Below are 19,410 nucleotides of genomic sequence, written 5' to 3'. Positions count from 1 at the left end.
CTGCTCCTCGCACCAGCCTGTGGTGCGTGTCTCCAGTCCGGCCCGGCCCGTTCCACCGGTGCCCAGTCCAGCTCCGGTCAGCGGACTCTATAGCCACTCCTATCTATCATATCTTTAATCTGAGCCTAGAGGAAAGTCTTTGTCCTCAAGAAATTGATAATAAGAAGATTGTGGGAGCTGTCCTGTTAGATTTCAGTGCAGCCTTTGATATTATTGACCATAACCTGTTGTTGAGAAAACGTATGTGTTATGGCTTTCCAACCTCTGCCATATCATGGATTCAGAGCTATCTATCTAATAAAACTCAGAGGGTTTTCTTTAATGGAAGCTTCTTTAATGTCAAACATGTAAAGTGTGGTGTACTGCAGGGCAGCTCTCTAGGCCCTCTACTCTTTTCTATTTTTACCAATGACCTGCCACTGGCATTAAACAAAGCATGTGTCCATGTATTCTGATTCAACCATATACTGTACGCATCAGCAACCACAGCTAATGAAGTCACTGAAACCCTTAACAAAGAGTTGCAGTCTGTTTTGGAATGGGTGGCCAGTAATAAACTGGTCCTGAACATCTCTAAAAATAAGAGCATTGTATTTGGTACAAATCATTCCATAAGTTCTAGACCTCAGCTGAATCTGGTCATGAATGGTGTGGCTGTTGAACAAGTTGAGGAGACTAAATTACTTGGTGTTACCTTAGATTGTAAACTGTCATGGTCAAAACATATAGATTAAATTGTTGTAAAGATGGGGAGATGTCTGTCTGTAATAAAGAGATGCTCTGCTTTTTTGACACCACACTCCACAAAGCAAGTCCTGCAGGCTCTAGTTTTATCTTATCTTGATTATTGTGCAGTCATATGGTCAAGTGCTGCAAAGAAAGACCTAGTTAAGCTGCAGCTGGCCCAGAACAGTGTGGCATGTCTTGCTCTTCATTGTAATCACATGACTAATATGAAGACTATGCATGCCAGTCTCTCTTGGCTAAGAGTTGAAGAAAGACTGACTGCGTCACTTCTTGTTTTTATAAGAAACATTAATGTCTTGGAAATTCCAAATTGTTTGCATAGTCAACTTACACACAGCACTGACACACACACATTTACCCCACCAGACATGCCACCAGGGGTCTTTTCACAGTCCCCAGGTCCAGAACAAATTCAAGGAAACGTACAGCATTATACAGAGCCATGAGCGCATGGAACTCCCAAGTGAACAGCAAACCTGGTTTAAAAAAAAACTAATAAAGCAACACATCACAGCACAACGCCTCTCCCCCATGTGACCTACTTGTTGTGTGTATGTACTGACATGTATGTGTAACTGATAGATGCACACACACACTACATGTTAATGTTTTTAAATGTATGTAAATTGTAAAGTATTTTGTCTGTAATGTCTTTCTCGTTATGTGTTGGACCCCAGTAAGACTAGCTGTCACCATTGGTGTCAGCTAATGAGGATCCTAATAAATCAAAATCAATCACTTTGATTACATCAGTAGACCTATATCAATATCTTTGAAAATATCATATACAGTGCCTTCAGAAAGTATTTTCACACCCCTTGACTTTTTCCACATTTTGTTGTTGCAAAGTTGGATTAAAATGGATTTAATTGAAATGTTTTGTCAATGATCTACACAAAATACTCTGTAATGTCAAAATGGAAGCAATATTCTAACATTTGTAAAAAAAAATATATATATATGTATATATGAAGAAAAAAAACACATATATCTTGATTAGATAAGTATTGAACACCGTGAGTAAATACATGTTAGAATCACATTTGGCAGCGATTACGGCTGTGAGTCTTTCTGGGTAAGTCTATAAGAGCTTTGCACACCTGGATTGTACAATACTTGCACATTATTATTTTTAGAATTCAAGCTCTGTCAAGTTGGTTGTTGATGATTGCTAGACAGCCATTTTCAAGTCTTGCCATAGATTTTCCAGCGGATTTAAGTCAAAACGGTAAGTACTCAGAAACATTAAATGCCATCTTGGTAAGCAACTCTAATGTATATTTGACCTTGTGTTTCAAGTTATTGTCCTGCTGAATTTGTCTACCAGTGTCTGTTGGAAAGCAGACTAAACCAAGTTTTCCTTTAGGATTTTGCCTCTGCTTAGCTCTATTCCATTTATTTGTATCATAACTCCCTAGTCCTTGCCGATGAAATATCCATAACATGATGCAGCCACCACCATGCTTGATAATATGAAGAGTGGTACTCAGTGATGTGTTGTGTTGGATTTGCCCCAAACATAATGATTTTTATTCAGGACATAAAGTACATTTATTTGCGAATTTTTATGCAGTTTTACTTTAGTGCCTTATTGTAAACAGGATGCATGTTTTGGAATATTTTTATTCTGTACATGCTTCATTCTTTTGACTCTGTCAATTAGGTTAGTATTGTGGATTAACTACAATGTTGTTCCATCCTCAGTTTTCTCTTATCACAGCCATTAAACTATGTAAGTGTTTTAAAGTCACCATTGGCCTCATGGTGAAATCCCTGAGCGGTTTCCTTCCTCTCCGGCAACTGAATTAGGAAGGACGCCTGTATCTTTGTAATGACAGGGTGTATTGATACATCATTCAAGGTGTAATTAATAACTTCACCATGCCCAAAGGGATATTCAATGTCTGCTTTTTTTATTTATTTATACCCATCTATCAATAGGTGCCCTTCTTTGCGAGACATTGGAAAACCTAGCTGATCTTCATGGTTGAATCTGTGTTTGAAATTCATTGCTCGACTGGTGCCATAACAAAGAGGTTGAATACTTATTGACTTAAGACATTTCAGCTTTTCATTATTTATTAATTTGTAAAAATTAATAAAAACATAATTCCACTTTGACATTATGGGGAATTGTTTGTAAGCCAGTGACACAAAATCTCAATGTAATCCATTTTAAATTCAGGCTGTAACACAACAAAATGTGGAATAAGTCAAGGTGCTCGAGGGCGCCAAGCTGCCCATCATAACGCACACCTGTCACCATCGTTACGTCCATCAGCGCTCATTGGACTCACCTGGACTCCTTCCCTTTGTTAATTACCTCCCCTATATCTGTCTGTTCCTCTGTTTGATCCCCGTGTCAGCATTGGTGTTGTTTTGTTTCCCCTGTCCAGACGCTGTCCGTGTTTTGTTCCATGTCTTTTATTTATTAAATCATCACTCTGTACTTGCTTCCCATCTCCCAGCATCTGTCGAACCGATATCGTCACAAAAGGGGTGTGAATACTTTCTGAAGGCACTGTATGTAGAATGAGCGACTCGGCTATGGATGGTATCACCAATGGTATTCCTGCCTTTGTTGCCATAGGTATACCTAACCCTACAGTGTATAATTTGGGAGTCTTTGATGAAAATGCTCAAAATGCTCACACTTGCCCTTGTTGACAAGTGTCATACAGATTCCAATAGCTGTCTGTTAAACTTTGAGCCTGAGCAGTAAACACTGTGCACATGCTGAACTCTGTTGTCGGATCATACAATTAAAGAAGAGCAAATAAGCAAAGGCAAGGACAGCTAAGTGGCATAGGTGGAAATGAGGTTCAGGCTACTGCAGCTAGAGTCCTTTTGAATCATAGTCTGGTCCCAGATCAGTTTGTAGGCTACTGTCTTGCCAACTCCTATTGTGCTTGCCATGCCAAGACACAAACAGGCCACAAAAGTTATTGGAGAGTACAAGTTATCGGGTCCTCCAGCCAGTGGGCAGGAGTCTTATTCATCCTGCCTCAGTGAGCAGAGCTGGACTAGCCTGTTCCCAGATCTGTTTGTGCTGTCTTGACATGACAACGACCATAGGGGTCAGCAAGAGCACAAGCAGATCTGGGACCAGGCTAAAGTTGGACCACATTTCCAGCCCTACAAGACCTTGCCTAAACCCCCCAAAGGCATTACTACAGGAGTCGACACAAGGAACCCCAAGTTCTTGTTTATTTCTGTGAGGCACAATACCACCAGGCAATCTGTCAAGACACAGAGCACAGAAAGCACTTTTAGGGACATAATTGTTAATTGAGAGGAAGGGAGATTCAATTGCATTAGTATCCCAACCCAGAGAAAAGTTAGCTTTTTGTGGAATCGAATTAAGCAGCATATTATGGTCTGAAGCAAACTGCCCTTTAACTGTTGTAATACGTTTAATGAACTAAAATCTAGCTAACTACTCAGATAAATGTATGAGAGTACACAGAGACCGGGATAAAAATAGAAATGTGCACAACAATGACTTACTGTATACAATCTATAGAGAGATAATAAGTAAATTACATAATTATTTAATAATTGTGTATTATATTAATAATATGGGTATTTTTCAGTGGCTGAATTATGAAATGATACACACTGAGAGGAATCAAAATGGCTGTCAGTATCAGTGGTCAGGCCTATACAAGCTTGGTTTTACCCACCACCTATGTACACTAACATAATTGTGTTCCCTAATAATTCCCTAGCCTCTGAATAGGTCTGTCAAATCCAGTCACCCACCCACCCAGTCACACACAGGCACCGCGTGACCAAGGTATTAATTTTGCCTCCCGTAGACAGCAGTTTTCTCACACACGAGGAGGAGGGAAGGCAGAAGATCTGCTTAGGCTCTCAGAAGCCTGAACAGTGTACCATAGCTACAGTAACAGTACCATCTCTACACACAAATCAGAGCAGCTGCAATCGCTCAGCCAATCAGACTCCTGCCTCCTTATGCAGCATACAATAATTCTACCTGGTGTAACTGGGTGATTCCCACAGCTCCTGAACTGAACAATAATGTGGCATTTCAAGAGAAAATGATTAATAAGGAGAGGTTATGTGCCTTTAAATTCTAGCTACGATATGGCTGCCATTTTGCTCTCTGACTGTCTTTATTTACAGAAACTGGAATTAACCCTGATTACCTTGGCACACATATACCTTATATGTAACGTCACACTGTCATTCTCAGACAATACCCTGTAAATGTCATTGTGTTGGTTCAAAGACACAATGGATTAAAGTACATGCTTTAGAAAAACAAACAAGCAGGTAAATGGAAACTCTAACAACACCAATTTCAGGTCATGTCTCTCCACTTCTCTGTCAGCTGGCAGGTAGATACGTTAGCCTTTTTTCTATAACTAAAGGAGGAAAATCAGAGTATCATAGCCTGGCCCAACCCATCGGTTTCTGGGACCGATCAGAACGGTTAGAGTGTGTTTGCGTTCTAGAAATGTCAAGGATGTACTCAGATCCAGACTCATTGCTGAGAAGAAACTAACGTCCGTGGGTGTGGCATAGCGTTTGGCCGGAGCAAGGAGTTTGGGTAGCCAGGCAAGCCTTTTGGGGGCCCTCCTGTAGCTCAGTTGGTAGAGCATGGCGCTTGCAACGCCAGGGTTGTGGGTTCAATTCCCACGGGGGGCCAGTATGAAAAATTTATGCACTCACTAACTGTAAGTCGCTCTGGATAAGAGCGTCTGCTAAATCAAATCAAATCAAATCAAATTTTATTGGTCACATGCGCCGAATACAACAGGTGCAGACATTACAGTGAAATGCTTACTTACAGCCCTTAACCAACAGTGCATTTATTTTAAACAAAAAAAATAAGAATAAAACAACAACAAAAAAAGTGTTGAGAAAAAAAGAGCAGAAGTAAAATAAAGTGACAGTAGGGAGGCTATATATACAGGGGGGTACCGTTGCAGAGTCAATGTGCGGGGGCACCGGCTAGTTGAGGTAATTGAGGTAATATGTACATGTGGGTAGAGTTAAAGTGACTATGCATAAATACTTAACAGAGTAGCAGCAGCGTAAAAAGGATGGGGTGGGGGGCAGTGCAAATAGTCCGGGTAGCCATGATTAGCTGTTCAGGAGTCTTATGGCTTGGGGGTAGAAGCTGTTGAGAAGTCTTTTGGACCTAGACTTGGCACTCCGGTACCGCTTGCCGTGCGGTAGCAGAGAGAACAGTCTATGACTAGGGTGGCTGGAGTCTTTGACAATTTTGAGGGCCTTCCTCTGACACCGCCTGGTATAGAGGTCCTGGATGGCAGGAAGCTTTGCCCCAGTGATGTACTGGGCCGTACGCACTACCCTCTGTAGTGCCTTGCGGTCAGAGGCCAAGCAGTTGCCATACCAGGCGGTGATGCAACCAGTCAGGATGCTCTCGATGGTGCAGCTGTAGAATTTTTTGAGGATCTGAGGACCCATGCCAAATCTTTTTAGTCTCCTGAGGGGGAATAGGCTTTGTCGTGCCCTCTTCACGACTGTCTTGGTGTGTTTGGACCATGATAGTTCGTTGGTGATGTGGACCATAAATTCCAAATGACTAAAATGTAAATGTAAAGACATGTAGCTACCATCTTAATCTTTATTCTTTGTAGTGCTGATACTTCCTCACTAGTCTATGCTATATATACAGAGAGAAGCCCAACCTGAGTCCCCATGGTGGGGCTATGATTTAGCAGAGATACTGGTGGTACTGACTGAGCTCCACAAGCCCAACCTGATCCCCTGTAGTGGGGCTATGACCGGTCAGAGACAGTCCTGGTAGCTGGTGGTTCTCCCTGTGCTCCACTGATATAGTTAGACAGCAGATTTGGCCCCTCTGTGCTATAGGGATTCTCTGGAGCTACAGTCAGTAACGCAGACTCTGCATGGCTTGGCTGCAGTCTGCAGAATACATGGCTTCGTCACCACACTGCTTTTGCATAGCAATCTGAGGGAGTGCAACACTCCATTCTATTATCTCAATTATATTATCTCAAGTGTACATTAATCTCAAATGTACATTGTTATCCATGTAAACTATAGTAGTTAGAGATTAGCAGTTATGAGCCTTTAAGTGATATAACAGCCTACCAATAATGGTCTAGCAACACGAGAGAGAGAAAAAGAACACACTGGAAAAGCTCTATTTTAGTAACAAAGCTATAACTCAAATAATAGACATCTAGAAATATTTTGAGGCTGTGCTGGCTACCAAGCAAACCGGGAACATTCCCAGGACATTAGCTAACATTCCCATTAATTTCTAGTTACGACGATAACATCCCAAAAACATACAAATAGTGTTAGGATGATAACATCACATAAACATTCAAATAATGTTCAAATAATGTTTTTCAGAAGAACATGTTAAATTACAGGCAACATTTTTGTTGAGCAAACTTTTTTTTACAGTGTATCCTTGGAATGTTGTACTAACATTCACTAAAATGTTGTGCATCTGTAACAACCACCACAGAATATTCCCTTAAGGTTCTCATTAGGTTTCCAGGTAACGTAATAACAACATTTGTTCTTGGAACGTTCTTGCAATATCCGGCAAATGTTTATTACAAACATTGTATAATCATTAGCACAAGTGGACAGTTTATTATTATAACTTTTGGGGCAACCGAATGAATGTCCTGGTAATGTTCACAGAACCAATATTGGTTTGCTATCTACACATAACTTTTGTAAGGAATCAGTGGCCATTCAGCTCAGTCTTCAGAGACTGTTCTGGATAATGATGAGAATAATATTGGCTGGCCGGGCTCTGCCTTGTGTTTCTCTCAGCCCCTGATGAGATAAAGAGCTGTATCTGGCCCTGGGTCTGCAGAGGTAGGGAAAGGATTCATGTAAGAGCTGTCACCGTCTCCATCTCTGACAGCAGAGGGAGGGAGGGGGCTGATGGAAGAGCTGCCACTGTGTCTCTGACCGCAGAGGAAGGGAGGGGACTGATGGAAGAGATGCCACTGTCTCCGTCTCTGACAGTGGAGGGAGGGGACTGAAGGAAGGGCTGTCACTGTCTCTGACTTAAGAGGGAGGAAGGGGACTGATGGAAGAGCTGCCACTGTCTCGGTCTGTGACAGCATAGGGAGGGAGGGGACTGATGGAAGAGCCAGGCTGAAGGAATGTCAGGAATGCTGGAGACAGCAGCTCCAGACTGCAGTAGGCCCTGGCTGCAGTGGGACCCGGCTGCAGCCGCAGCAGATCTCCCTTATCCAACAGAAAGGGCTAATTTAATGATAGACTGCAGTGTTAGGGACATTATGACAGCAGAGGACTGTGTTTGTCCTTCCCTTGTTGTGATAATGTGCTGTAGTACTGCTAACGCGCTGCAACAGTTTGGTGTGTGACTAACTGAGAGCCCATTGCCTTTCCCTCTCACTGACTAGCTGCATATAGGGTTGGATACTGTGTGTCACTTTCTTTCACTCACGGTTTATTAATCTATTTATTTTGTTTGGTTACACCAAAATAACTATGTATTCCATACAGTGCGAAACAAAGCTGTGTGAGCAGAGAAGTAACAACTTGAGAGAGAGAGAGAGAGAGAGAGAGAGAGAGAGAGAGAGAGAGACTCAGAACTGAGGAGAAACTGCCGTAAGCAGTATCCATCCTGTATCTATTGTGACAGATCATACAGATTTCTTGTCACTGCAGTTTTGTTTTATATTTGTATTATCAACCATCTGTGTAAAACCATGGAATATATGATTTCCTGTCTCTAACTTCCTCTACCATGACACGTTGTTCCTATCCCAGGAACAACACAGCTGTGCAAACTGGATGTGTGTGGACTACATGTGTATTGGCTCCATGAAAATATTTAGTATGCCCAAAAGCATGCAGCCAGCGATGGGAAAGATCTTTTCAAATCGGCCTATGCCAGAGATGAACTATCCAGAGGTTAGACCTTGGCAACGGCACAGGTGCTACAGTTTGTGCCTGCAAGTCTACAGTAGCTGGTCTGCTTTATTGAGCTTGCCTGGCTTAATGGACCAATAGAATAGTCCTGCAAATGTAAATCCCACCCATCTGGCACTCCAGGCAGACTAAAGCAAACACTCAAAGGTCTGGCTCAGAGAGAGGGGCACTGTAAGACTTTTCTGTAATCTCAACAGTAAAACACTGTAGAATTGGTGGTCAGAGAACGTCTCTGGAGCCGCTGAGCTAGAGGAGCGTGTATTAATCCTGCTGTAGGACTCATTGCGGCCAGCATTAGCAGGTCAAACGAAGGACTAAATTGAACGAGTCACTCAGAAAAACAAATCATGACTCTCGAGTCAGTAAAAAGAGTCGTTCAAAAATAGCAGTGCATTCTGCCAAGAGTCGTTCACAATCTAGTCTGGCCACAACTATACCTCGTTTCAAATGTATCAAGAAATAATTGAATTTGTATGCCTAGCAATCAACAAATGTACATTGCTTAAAGCACACATTTACAAGTCTCAGTCACAAAAAACAGCTCCAATAAGCCCCCTATGGTTAACGAAATGTGAACAAGAGGCTTGTTGAAAAATGACTCTTTCGAGTTTTCAGTTCATCGTTTGCCGGTAGGGGGTCCTGCGTGCTCTGAGGAAGCCAGCTGTTCTCAATCCCTTCATTGCCCCATTCTTCCAAGAGCTCACTGAGTTTGAATTAAGACCTCTAGTGTGGTAAGCACACAAACAAAAACGCACACACAAGACACCATCTTGATATGTCCCTTGTAACCTGGATTATTCCGGAGCCGCATGAGGAAAACCTGATGCTGCGCTGACTTCACTCTCCTGGATGCTCTCCTGCCCAAACTGTGCTGTTCTGTGTTTCACTGCCTCTCAACCCCATTACCCCGAATAGAGTTGGCCCTGATCATAGATCTAGGATTGTACCCAAACCCAATTTTAACTCCCTCTCTCTCTCTTTGTGTCTTTCTGCCCCACACCCCACACACACAGGCACACAATGTAGTTTTTAAATTAGTGTTGTAATGATGCTATTATTTGGTTACATACCGTTTGTGTTAACTGTTGTTACTTCAATTGTCAATTCTGTTGTTACCAACTTTTATTTATTTTATTTTATGTACAAAAGTATTGTTTTTATTACATTTAGATTTCAGGGAGAATTTCATCTTAATACTATAATTTTGCATTACAGCAGAGATGCTGTAATATACACTACATGACTAAAAGTATGTGGACACCTGCTTGTCGAACATCTCATTCCAAAATCATGGGCATTAATATCGAGTTGGTCCACCCTTTGCTGCTGTAACAGCCTCTACTCTTTTGGGAAGGCTTTCCACTAGATGTTGGAACATTGCTGTGAGGACTTGCTTCCATTCAGCCACAAGAGCATTAGTGAGGTCGGACACTGATGTTGGGCGATTAGGCCTGGCTTGCAGTCGGCATTTCAATTCATCCCAAAGGTGTTCGATGGGGTTGAGGTCAGGGCTCTGTGCAGGCCAGTCAAGTTCTTCCACATCGATCTCGACAAACCATTTCTGTATGGACCTCGCTTTGTGCACGGGGGCATTACCATGTTGAAACAGGAAAGGGCCTTCCCCAAACTGTTGCCACAAAGTTGGAAGCACAAAATTGTTTAGAATGTCATCGTATGCTGTAGCATTAAGATTTCCCTTCACTGGAACTAAGGGGTCTAGCCCAAACCAAGAAAAACAGCACTGTGCATTCGGGCAGGTAGCGTTCTCCTGGCATCCGCCAAACCCAGATGATGAAGCGTGTTTCATCACTCCAGAGAACATGTTTCTACTGCTCCAGAGTCCAATGGTGGTGAGCTTTACACCACTCCAGCCGACGCTTGGCATTGCGCATGGTAATCTTAGGCTTGTGTGGCTGCTCGGCCATGGAAACCCATTACATGAAGCTCCCGACGAACAGTTATTGTGCTGACGTTGCTTCCAGAAGCAGTTTGGAACTCGGTAGTGAGTGTTGCAACCGAGGACAGACTATTTTTACGCGCTACGCGGTCACGTTTTGTGAGCTTGTGTGGCCTACCACTTTGCGGCTGAGCCGTTGTTGCTCCTAGACGTTTCCACTTCACAATAAAAGCACTTACAGTTGACCGGGGCAGCTCTAGCAGGGCAGAAAACTGACTTGTTGGGAAGGTGGCATCCTATGACGGTGCCATGTTGAAAGTCACTGACCTCTTCAGTACGGGCCATTCTACTGCCAATGTTTGTATATGGAGATTGCAAGGCTGTGTCATGACTTGCCCTCATGGGTTGAGGATCAAACATGCCGGCCAGGCAAAGGTTTGAACACCCCCTTTCCTGGGGGCCAGTTTTATGACCGGTCGATTATACCGTGCAGACTTTCTATTCCTTGCCATGAAGTATTGGGAGAAAGGACCCCTTTGTTAACAAAGGAAGTCTTCCTGCCAAGACTCCAACATCCAAAAGTGGATAATGAAGCAATAGTCCTACTTAAAAGACTGTGGGAAATGGTTGGTGGGGGCTTAAAGTATAATCATGTCAAATTCGTTACTATGTTGTGATGTCATTAAAGACGGTGGAACAACATAACTGTATCTCTGGGGGGTACACTTCCCAGTTATGAGGTTTGCATCTAATTGTTGTATAAAATGAATGATTAAGTATAATAATACTTTTGTGAAGATAACAATGTGATTTTAGCATTCCAGATGATGATTGTTTTCCATATTGATTTGTTCTCAGTCAGTGGCCATGCCCAGATGAGTACAAACATGATGGAACGCCCCTTTTACCCCGAGTGCATAAAAAGCCTTGTGACGAAATTCACCTCAGACCAGCAGACGTGAAGCGTGAGCTAAACGTTACAAAATGGTTTAAAACTACAACTCCATTACCAAAGGAAGACCAAGCATACTACGGTATAAGCCGGATGATGCAAATGGTTGAATTTCTACAAGACCAAGAAGCGTGAAGCTACACCTTACAAAATGGTTAGACAAGAAAGACCAGAACATGTGAGTCCACACATTTGAAATGGAGAAACTCTGAAACTCTCAACCTCTACACAAGGTGAAGAAGAAGACAATGCACTAGACCTTATCATTTCAGTCTGCAGCTGGCATGTATAGTCGTCTAGAGAACTTTCACTAAAGACACGAGAGAGGACAATCCCTCTCAGACAACCTCTGGTACATCTGACGTATCCATTCTAACCACCAATACGACCAGAAACTCTACCAAGTACATTGGGATCTCTGGTGAGCAAACCAGAGTTCTACATCATCAACTCAACTATCGAGGACAGCTACACGTAAATACATGTTGCATTTCTAATCCGAATTAGCGTTTAGTGGGGTTTTAAGCATTTGTATGTCCGTGTAGCGTAGTTTCCAAAGTAACCACGATAGTTTGAACCTCTGTCTCTCCCTTCCACTCTGACCCTCATTCTACCCAAGCATTCATGCTATTGTTAGTCCAGTCCACTAGGGACCTGTTTTCATTGTATTACGTTGTGTTTGTATTGTGTTATTATTTAGTTAGTTAGTAAATAAATAAGTAAGCCAATTTGTGTATTGCTGATTCATCAATAAGGTTAGGATTCTTGCAGGTTCAAGGATTTTGCGACGTTCAGAATGAGACTGATAAGAGGTAATTAATTAATAAGTTACTGTTATCGATATACAGTGGGGAGAACAAGTATTTGATACACTGCCGATTTTGCAGGTTTTCCTACTTACAAAGCATGTAGAGGTCTGTAATTTTTATCATAGGTACACTTCAACTGTGAGAGACGGAATCTAAAACAAAAATCCAGAAAATCACATTGTATGATTTTTAAGTAATTAATTTGCATTTTATTGCATGACATAAGTATTTGATCACGTACCAACCAGTAAGAATTCCGGCTCTCACAGACCTGTTAGTTTTTCTTTAAGAATCCCTCCTGTTCTCCACTCATTACCTGTATTAACTGCACATGTTTAAACTCGTTACCTGTATAAAAGACACCTGTCCACACACTCAATCAAACAGACTCCAACCTTTTGCAGGAAAACCTGCAAAATCGGCAGTGTATCAAATACTTGTTCTCCCCACTGTATATAACATACAGTGATGTGAAAAAGTGTTTGCCTCCTTCCTGATTTCTTATTTGTTTGCATGTTTGTCATACTTAAATGTGTCAGATCATCAAACAAATTTAAATATTAGTCAAAGATAACACACGTCAACACAAAATGCAGTTTTGAAATGAAGGTTGTTATTATTAAGGGAAAACAAAATCCAAGCCCACATGGCCCTGTGTGAAAAAGTGATTGCCCCCTACAACCTAATAACTGGTTGGGCCACCCTTAGCAGCAACAACTGCAATCAAGCGTTTGCAATAACTTGCAATGAGTCTTTCACAGCGGTGTGGAGGAATTTTGGCCCCCTCATCTTTGCAGAATTGTTGTAATTCAGCCACATTGGAGGGTTTTCGAGCATGAACTGCCTTTTTAAGGTCATGCCACAGCATCTCAATGGGATTCAGGTCAGGACTTTGACTAGGCCACTCCAAAGTCTTCATTTTGTTTTTCTTCAGCCATTCAGAAGTGGACTTGCTGGTGTGTTTTGGATCATTGTCCTGCTGCAGAACCCAAGTTCGCTTCAGCTTGAGGTCACGAACATATGGCCGTACATTCTCCTTCGGGATTTTTTGGTAGACAGCAGAATTCATGGTTCCATTTATCACACAAAGTCTTCCAGGTCCTGAAGCAGCAAAACAGGCCCAGACCATCACACTACCACCACCATATTTTACTGTTGGTATGATGTTCTTTTTCTGAAATGTGGTGTTACTTTTACGCCAGATGTAATGGGACACACACCTTCCAAAAAGTTCAACTTTTGTCTCGTCAGTCCACAGAGTATTTTCCCAAAGGTCTTGGGGATCATCAAGATGTTTTCTGGCAAAAATGAGACGAGCCTTAATGTTATTTTTGCTCAGCAGTGGTTTTCGTCTTGGAACTCTGCCATGCAGGCCATTTTTGCACAGTCTCTTTCTTATGGTGGAGTCATGAACACTGACCTTAACTGAGGCAAGGGAGGCCTGCAGCTCTTTGGATGTTGTTGTGGGGTCTTTTGTGACCTCTTGGATGAGTCGTCGCTGCGCTCTTGGGGTAATTTTAGTCGGCCGGCCACTCCTAGGAAGGTTCACCACTGTTCCATGTTTTCGCCATTTGTGGATAATGGCTCTCACTGTGGTTCGCTGGAGTCCCAAAGCTTTAGAAATGGCTTTATAACCTTTTCCAGGGGAACCTGTATGCCCTCAATTCTGTAAGTGGCTCTGGATAAGAGCATCTGCTAAATTACTAAAATGTAAATGTAGACTGCAGAGGAAGTGGAGCGGTAGACACATACGGAGAGCAGTAGGAGCTACAGGACCATTATATTCTTTAAATGCAATCATCAATGCAGCATCATAAGTAATATTAGGTTGTTATGTCAAGCTCAGCCTTTATCTTGACAGACAAAATATTCAATCAAGTAGTCTGATTAAATCTTATCTCCATCTAATACAACATTAAATCTAGGATCCAATGCAACGGCAAATGTAATTGAATGCAACATTAGGCTACATTTGTAATCCAATGTAATGACAATAGTTGGGATATTTCTGTAGTAATAAGCACAGGAGTCATTGATACTTGCCCATGGTGCAAGAGAGGTTTGAAATGCAATAATGTATGTACACAAAGCCTATTGGCACAGCATTTCCGGCTTTTCCAAACCTCACTATGGGAGCATCAAATCAGATCAGATTTCTGGCAAGTTAACATATTTTGCACAGTTTGCACATTCATGTTGATCTATCGATTAATCAGCGAAATAAAGGTATGAAAGGGAGAGCAATGCCAGCTAGGTAAATGGAGTGAATGACTCACAGAGGAGTGAAATGACTCAATAGGAGGGCAATCTCTCTTTCTCTCCTCTCTCTCGCTCTTTCTCTCTTTACCTCCCTCTGTTTAAACTTCATTACCCCATATCTAAACTCTGATGTCCAAGAATGACTTGCATTAATCCTCACAATAACCTAAATGTCAGAAGTCAGAGCTGTGGCATTCTGTCTCTTGCACACACACACTCACACACTCTCTCTCTCTCTCTCTCTCTCTCTCTCTCTCTCTCTCTCTCTCTCTCTCTCCCTGTCCCTCTCTCTCTCACCACATATCTCTTACCTCTTCCCACTGGTGTATGTATCTGATGAGTCGGGAAAGTCTCAGCAGCCTCAGAAGAGACAGAATCTTAGTAAACCTCACGATCCTCAGCGCCCTCGCCGTCTTGTACACCTCTGAGTCAAAACCCTTTTCCACTATTAGAAATATATAATCCACTGGTATGGACGAGAGGAAGTCGACCACAAACCAGCTCTTCAGGTAGTTCATCTTGATGACCTTGGGGTCCAGGATGATCTCGGAGCTCTCCTCGTTGACGATTCCAGTGCGAAAGTTCATGACCAGATCCACGAGGAAGATGGTGTCTGATGCTACGTTGAATATTAGCCAGGTGGTGGTGGTCTGCTCCGAGAAGAAGGTTATTCCTACAGGAATGATGATCAGGTTCCCCATCATCATGACCAGCATTACCAAGTCCCAGTAGAACCTAGAACAGACAGAAACTGGTCATCAAATAATATGGCTTTATGTAAAGTACAGTACACATCGAGAGGATTGTACCAATAGAACCTACAACAAACAGAGAATGTGTAAAAAAAACCTGATGGTTTCAGAATCTAGAATAGACACATAACATCTCATAATATGGCTTTACATATGAACAGTACACATTCAGAGAATCAAACCTAGAACAAACAGACAGCATGTCAGAACATTAATGCATGCCATTTAACAGACACTTCTATCCAAAGTGACTTACAGTACAGTAAATGCTTACATTATTAGTATACTGTATGTAACCCAGCAGGAATCCAACACACAACCTTGGCATTACAAGCACCATGTTCCATGCTCTTATCAACTGAGCCACAGGGACACAAAAAATCCCTGGATAATATGGCTGTATTGTTTACACAAAGAGGATTGCATCAACTTGCACCAAAGGATCCAGGCGTGGATGTGTGAATACAAAAAGCCTGTATGCCTAAACCCACACATCATTCAGAGACAGAGCCTTTATGGCATGAGTTAAAATGTAATCGTATGGATATGGAAGCCAATACTCAGCAAAAACCTTACCATTATTCTGTCAGGCACAGTTAAGAAAAATGAATGCACACGTGTCAAGGAACATGTGAAGGGAGATTATGAAGTATCAGTATCAATTTGGAGCTTAAACGAGTGCTTCTATCAAACAAATCTGTTTTTATTTTATTAATTTATCTTCCTTCCCCCTTTTATCTTGAATAATACTGTTTCAGAGGGGATTCAATAGGAAACTCGACTATATATTCCCCTGGATGCAATTTAAAGTGACGGGGGAGACTAGATTCTAGTAGTACCACTGGGAGGCCTGTACCCTAAGGCTGGGAGGCTTGGTTAAGGACAATCTGACTCTACTAATATTACAGGCTGTCTCTGTGAGGTCTCTGAGAGATCTATGAGACATTTCTCCATGTACTGACACTTCAAATCGGTTACTCACATTGATGTGTGATGGCAGACAAACCAGACCTTGAAAAAAAGCTTGAAAAGCCCACATATTAAGTCACCTACATCGTTTTTTCTCTGTGTGGGGCTGGGTATGTCCTGAGAGGCAGAAACTCTTCCCTGGGTTGTGTCCAGGGAGAACTGTTTTGAAACAGAGGGATGCATGGAAGGTACTATTTTAACTTTGACCAATAAGAAATGCTAAATTTTCGTTTTCAAAACGTTTTGGCTTCTACTGAACACAAACCTGGTCCTGGTTGTGTCTGTGTAAATGTGACTCTCTCCTGTCTTATCAGAGAAGCCAAAAGTGGTCCATGAGCGCCCAGGCGGCCGTGCTGGGGGAGTCTGATCTTCAGACCGTCACAAAATGTTCTGCTGGCCTAGACCTACTGATAATGCCATTACATCCCATCCATGGCACTAAAATAGATGCTTTCAAGAATCCTATCTCATGCTAAAATCTGTCTGGTGACGCCCGTCAATGTCGATGCTAGGCTAGTCTGGGGTTGCGTCCCAAATGGCACCCTATGGGCCCTGGTCAAAAGGCGATATGGAAAAAATCCATATCACAATCAAATAAAATTTAAATTACGATAATGATAAATCTGCGATAAATTACACTAAATTATTTTTGGGAGATGCTAGAGCTGGGCGATATGGACAAAAAGTAATATCTCGATAAATGTAACTATTTTGTTCGATAACAACAAATACAGCGAAAAGGTGCAATATGCAGAAATCACTCCACCATTTCCTGGTTGCAAAAATTCTAATAGTTTGCCTAATTTCAGTTTATGTGATAAAACAAGCAATGCATGGTGTAGAGAATCATTGTACCATCTGTGAAATGTGAAATGTGAAACCGCTGTGAAATATATTTTCAATAACCAAAAATGTTGTATTTTCAGCTGTTTGAAGCTGGTTTACAAAACCAAAAGTAAAAGATGCAAAAACTACACTTAAGAACGGGAAGCATAGGAATAGCCCATATAAAACAGATCTACCGCTTCTTAGACTTGCTTTCAATGAGAATGACAGATCTATAACTCATATTTCTATGTGAATTTGGTTGGGTTGCCCAAAAGTTACATATTGCAGCTTTAATGGACAGTTACTTTACATTAGTGGCAGGGGTCTTGAAGTAAGACAACTGATATGGTAGCCTATGATTACAAAGTAAGCTATTTCATCTAACTAACATATTCAGGAAATGCATGATTGATATTTTGATGTGCAACCTGTCAAAATAGGATTCAGAATTCAAAGATGTATTTTAGGCTCTTCAGAGAATTTGCTGACATCTTTGTGCATATTGGCCTATAGGCTATATTATTCACTACCTGAGGATGTAGGAACTCAAAACACTTAGCTAGATCGCTAACTCTAAATGTTATGGTAACTCTGGGTCTTCCTTTCCTGTGGCGGTCCTCATGAGAGCCAGTTTCATCATAGTGCTTGATGGTTTTTGTGACTGCACTTTAAGAAACTTTCAACGTTTTTGAAATGTTCTGGATTTACTGACTTTTATGTCTTCAAGTAATGATGGACTGTCATTTCTCTTTGCTTATTTGAGCTGTTCTTGCCATAATATGGACTTGGTCTTTTTCCAAATAGGGCTATCTTCTGTATACCATCCCTACCTTGTCACAACACAACTGATTGGCTCAAATGCATTAAAAAGGAAAGTTAACTTTTAAGAAGGCACACCTGTTAATTGAAATGCATTCCAAGTGACTACCTCATGAAACTGGTTGAGAGAATGCCAAGAGTGTGCAAAGCTGTGCTCAAGGCAAGGGTGGCTACTTTGAAGAATCTGAAATATAAAATATATGTTGATTTGTTTAACACTTTTTTGGTTACTACATGATTCCATATTTGTTATTTCATAGTTTTGATGTCTTCACTATTGTTCTACAATGTAGAAAATATTAAAAATAAAGAAAAGCCCTGGAATGAGTAGGTGTATCCAAACTTTTGACTGGTACCTTATATAGGTAATAGGGGGCCATTTTGGACACACTCTTGGTTGGAGATGCACTCTGCAGGCTGTAATGGATCTGTTTGATCAATGAAGCAGCAGCCAGTGGTCAGGTCCTTCCTTTATAAATATCTGAATATCATGTGTCTGCACTTCAGCTAAACGGTCATCTCGCTGGGTTAATAATAGACATATATTTATAACACCAGGCGAGGCATCGCTGATCTCATTCCACAGTCAGGGTGGAATGTTCTCACATTGAGCTTGTTTGAAGCACCAAATCACTAACGTACAGTAGGAACCTGTCTGGGGGATTTCAAAACGTAAATTAGGCCAAATCACTTGGCAAATATGACTGGAAAGGACCCTTGTGAGTATCAAGCCCAATATACTACATTTATGGGCATTTCTGTGCTAGAAAACTGGTGGCTATATATTTTATCTCTGCAGACATATCATCTAAGCAAATTATGATTTTATTCCTAGCTATCAACATTGTCACAGGTGGAACCAACCTGCACCACATGGCCTGTTAGCTGATCTACAAACTCGAGAGAAAACAGGCATCCTGCCCTCCACAGATAGGCTTCATGCTGTATATCATGGCAGGATCATGTCATGTCTATGTACTTAACTCAGTCATATAAACAAACAAACAAATGGGGGCCATTTTGCATACGACAACTCGTTTCTCCCATTAGCCAGTCTTCCTATTAAGGCCGGTGCTGCTGCTGCTATACCAACAGGATATACTGTAGGTATAATATAATAGGTGTTGTTTTTATTCGAGAAGTGTGTTGTAGAGGTCTTCATGGGTCCAAAAAGTTGGACCCGGACCTGAACGGACCCGAGGACAATCAGACCCGAACCGAAAAGACCCAATATATTTAATTTATTTATGGGGACACGGACCCGAACGGACCCTAGAGAAAAAAATTAATCTGCTAAGTTGCTCTTCTGCTTAACAAATAGGTCTTTATATGTTGGCTAGGCCTTCTATAAGTCAATAAATTCACCTTATTAGCGTAAAATAAATATAATGTAGGCTATGCAGAGCCGTGTTCGGGTCCATTTGTGTCCACTCA

General features: G+C 41.6%; 1 protein-coding gene across 1 annotated transcript in view; it reads right to left on the bottom strand.

The window, feature by feature from the left end:
• LOC121582735 (potassium/sodium hyperpolarization-activated cyclic nucleotide-gated channel 1) overlaps nt 1–19,410 on the bottom strand; it is a 225,095-nt gene that overhangs the window by 175,591 nt on the left and 30,094 nt on the right. Inside the window, exon 2 of the mRNA XM_041898795.2 lies at nt 14,920–15,343. Coding sequence (XP_041754729.1) covers nt 14,920–15,343 — 424 coding nt within the window. The remainder of the gene's footprint in view (nt 1–14,919; nt 15,344–19,410) is intronic.

The sequence above is a fragment of the Coregonus clupeaformis genome, chromosome 15 (assembly GCF_020615455.1).
Source record: "Coregonus clupeaformis isolate EN_2021a chromosome 15, ASM2061545v1, whole genome shotgun sequence".
NCBI lineage: Eukaryota > Metazoa > Chordata > Actinopteri > Salmoniformes > Salmonidae > Coregonus > Coregonus clupeaformis.
This window is presented reverse-complemented; position numbering and strand designations above follow the sequence as displayed.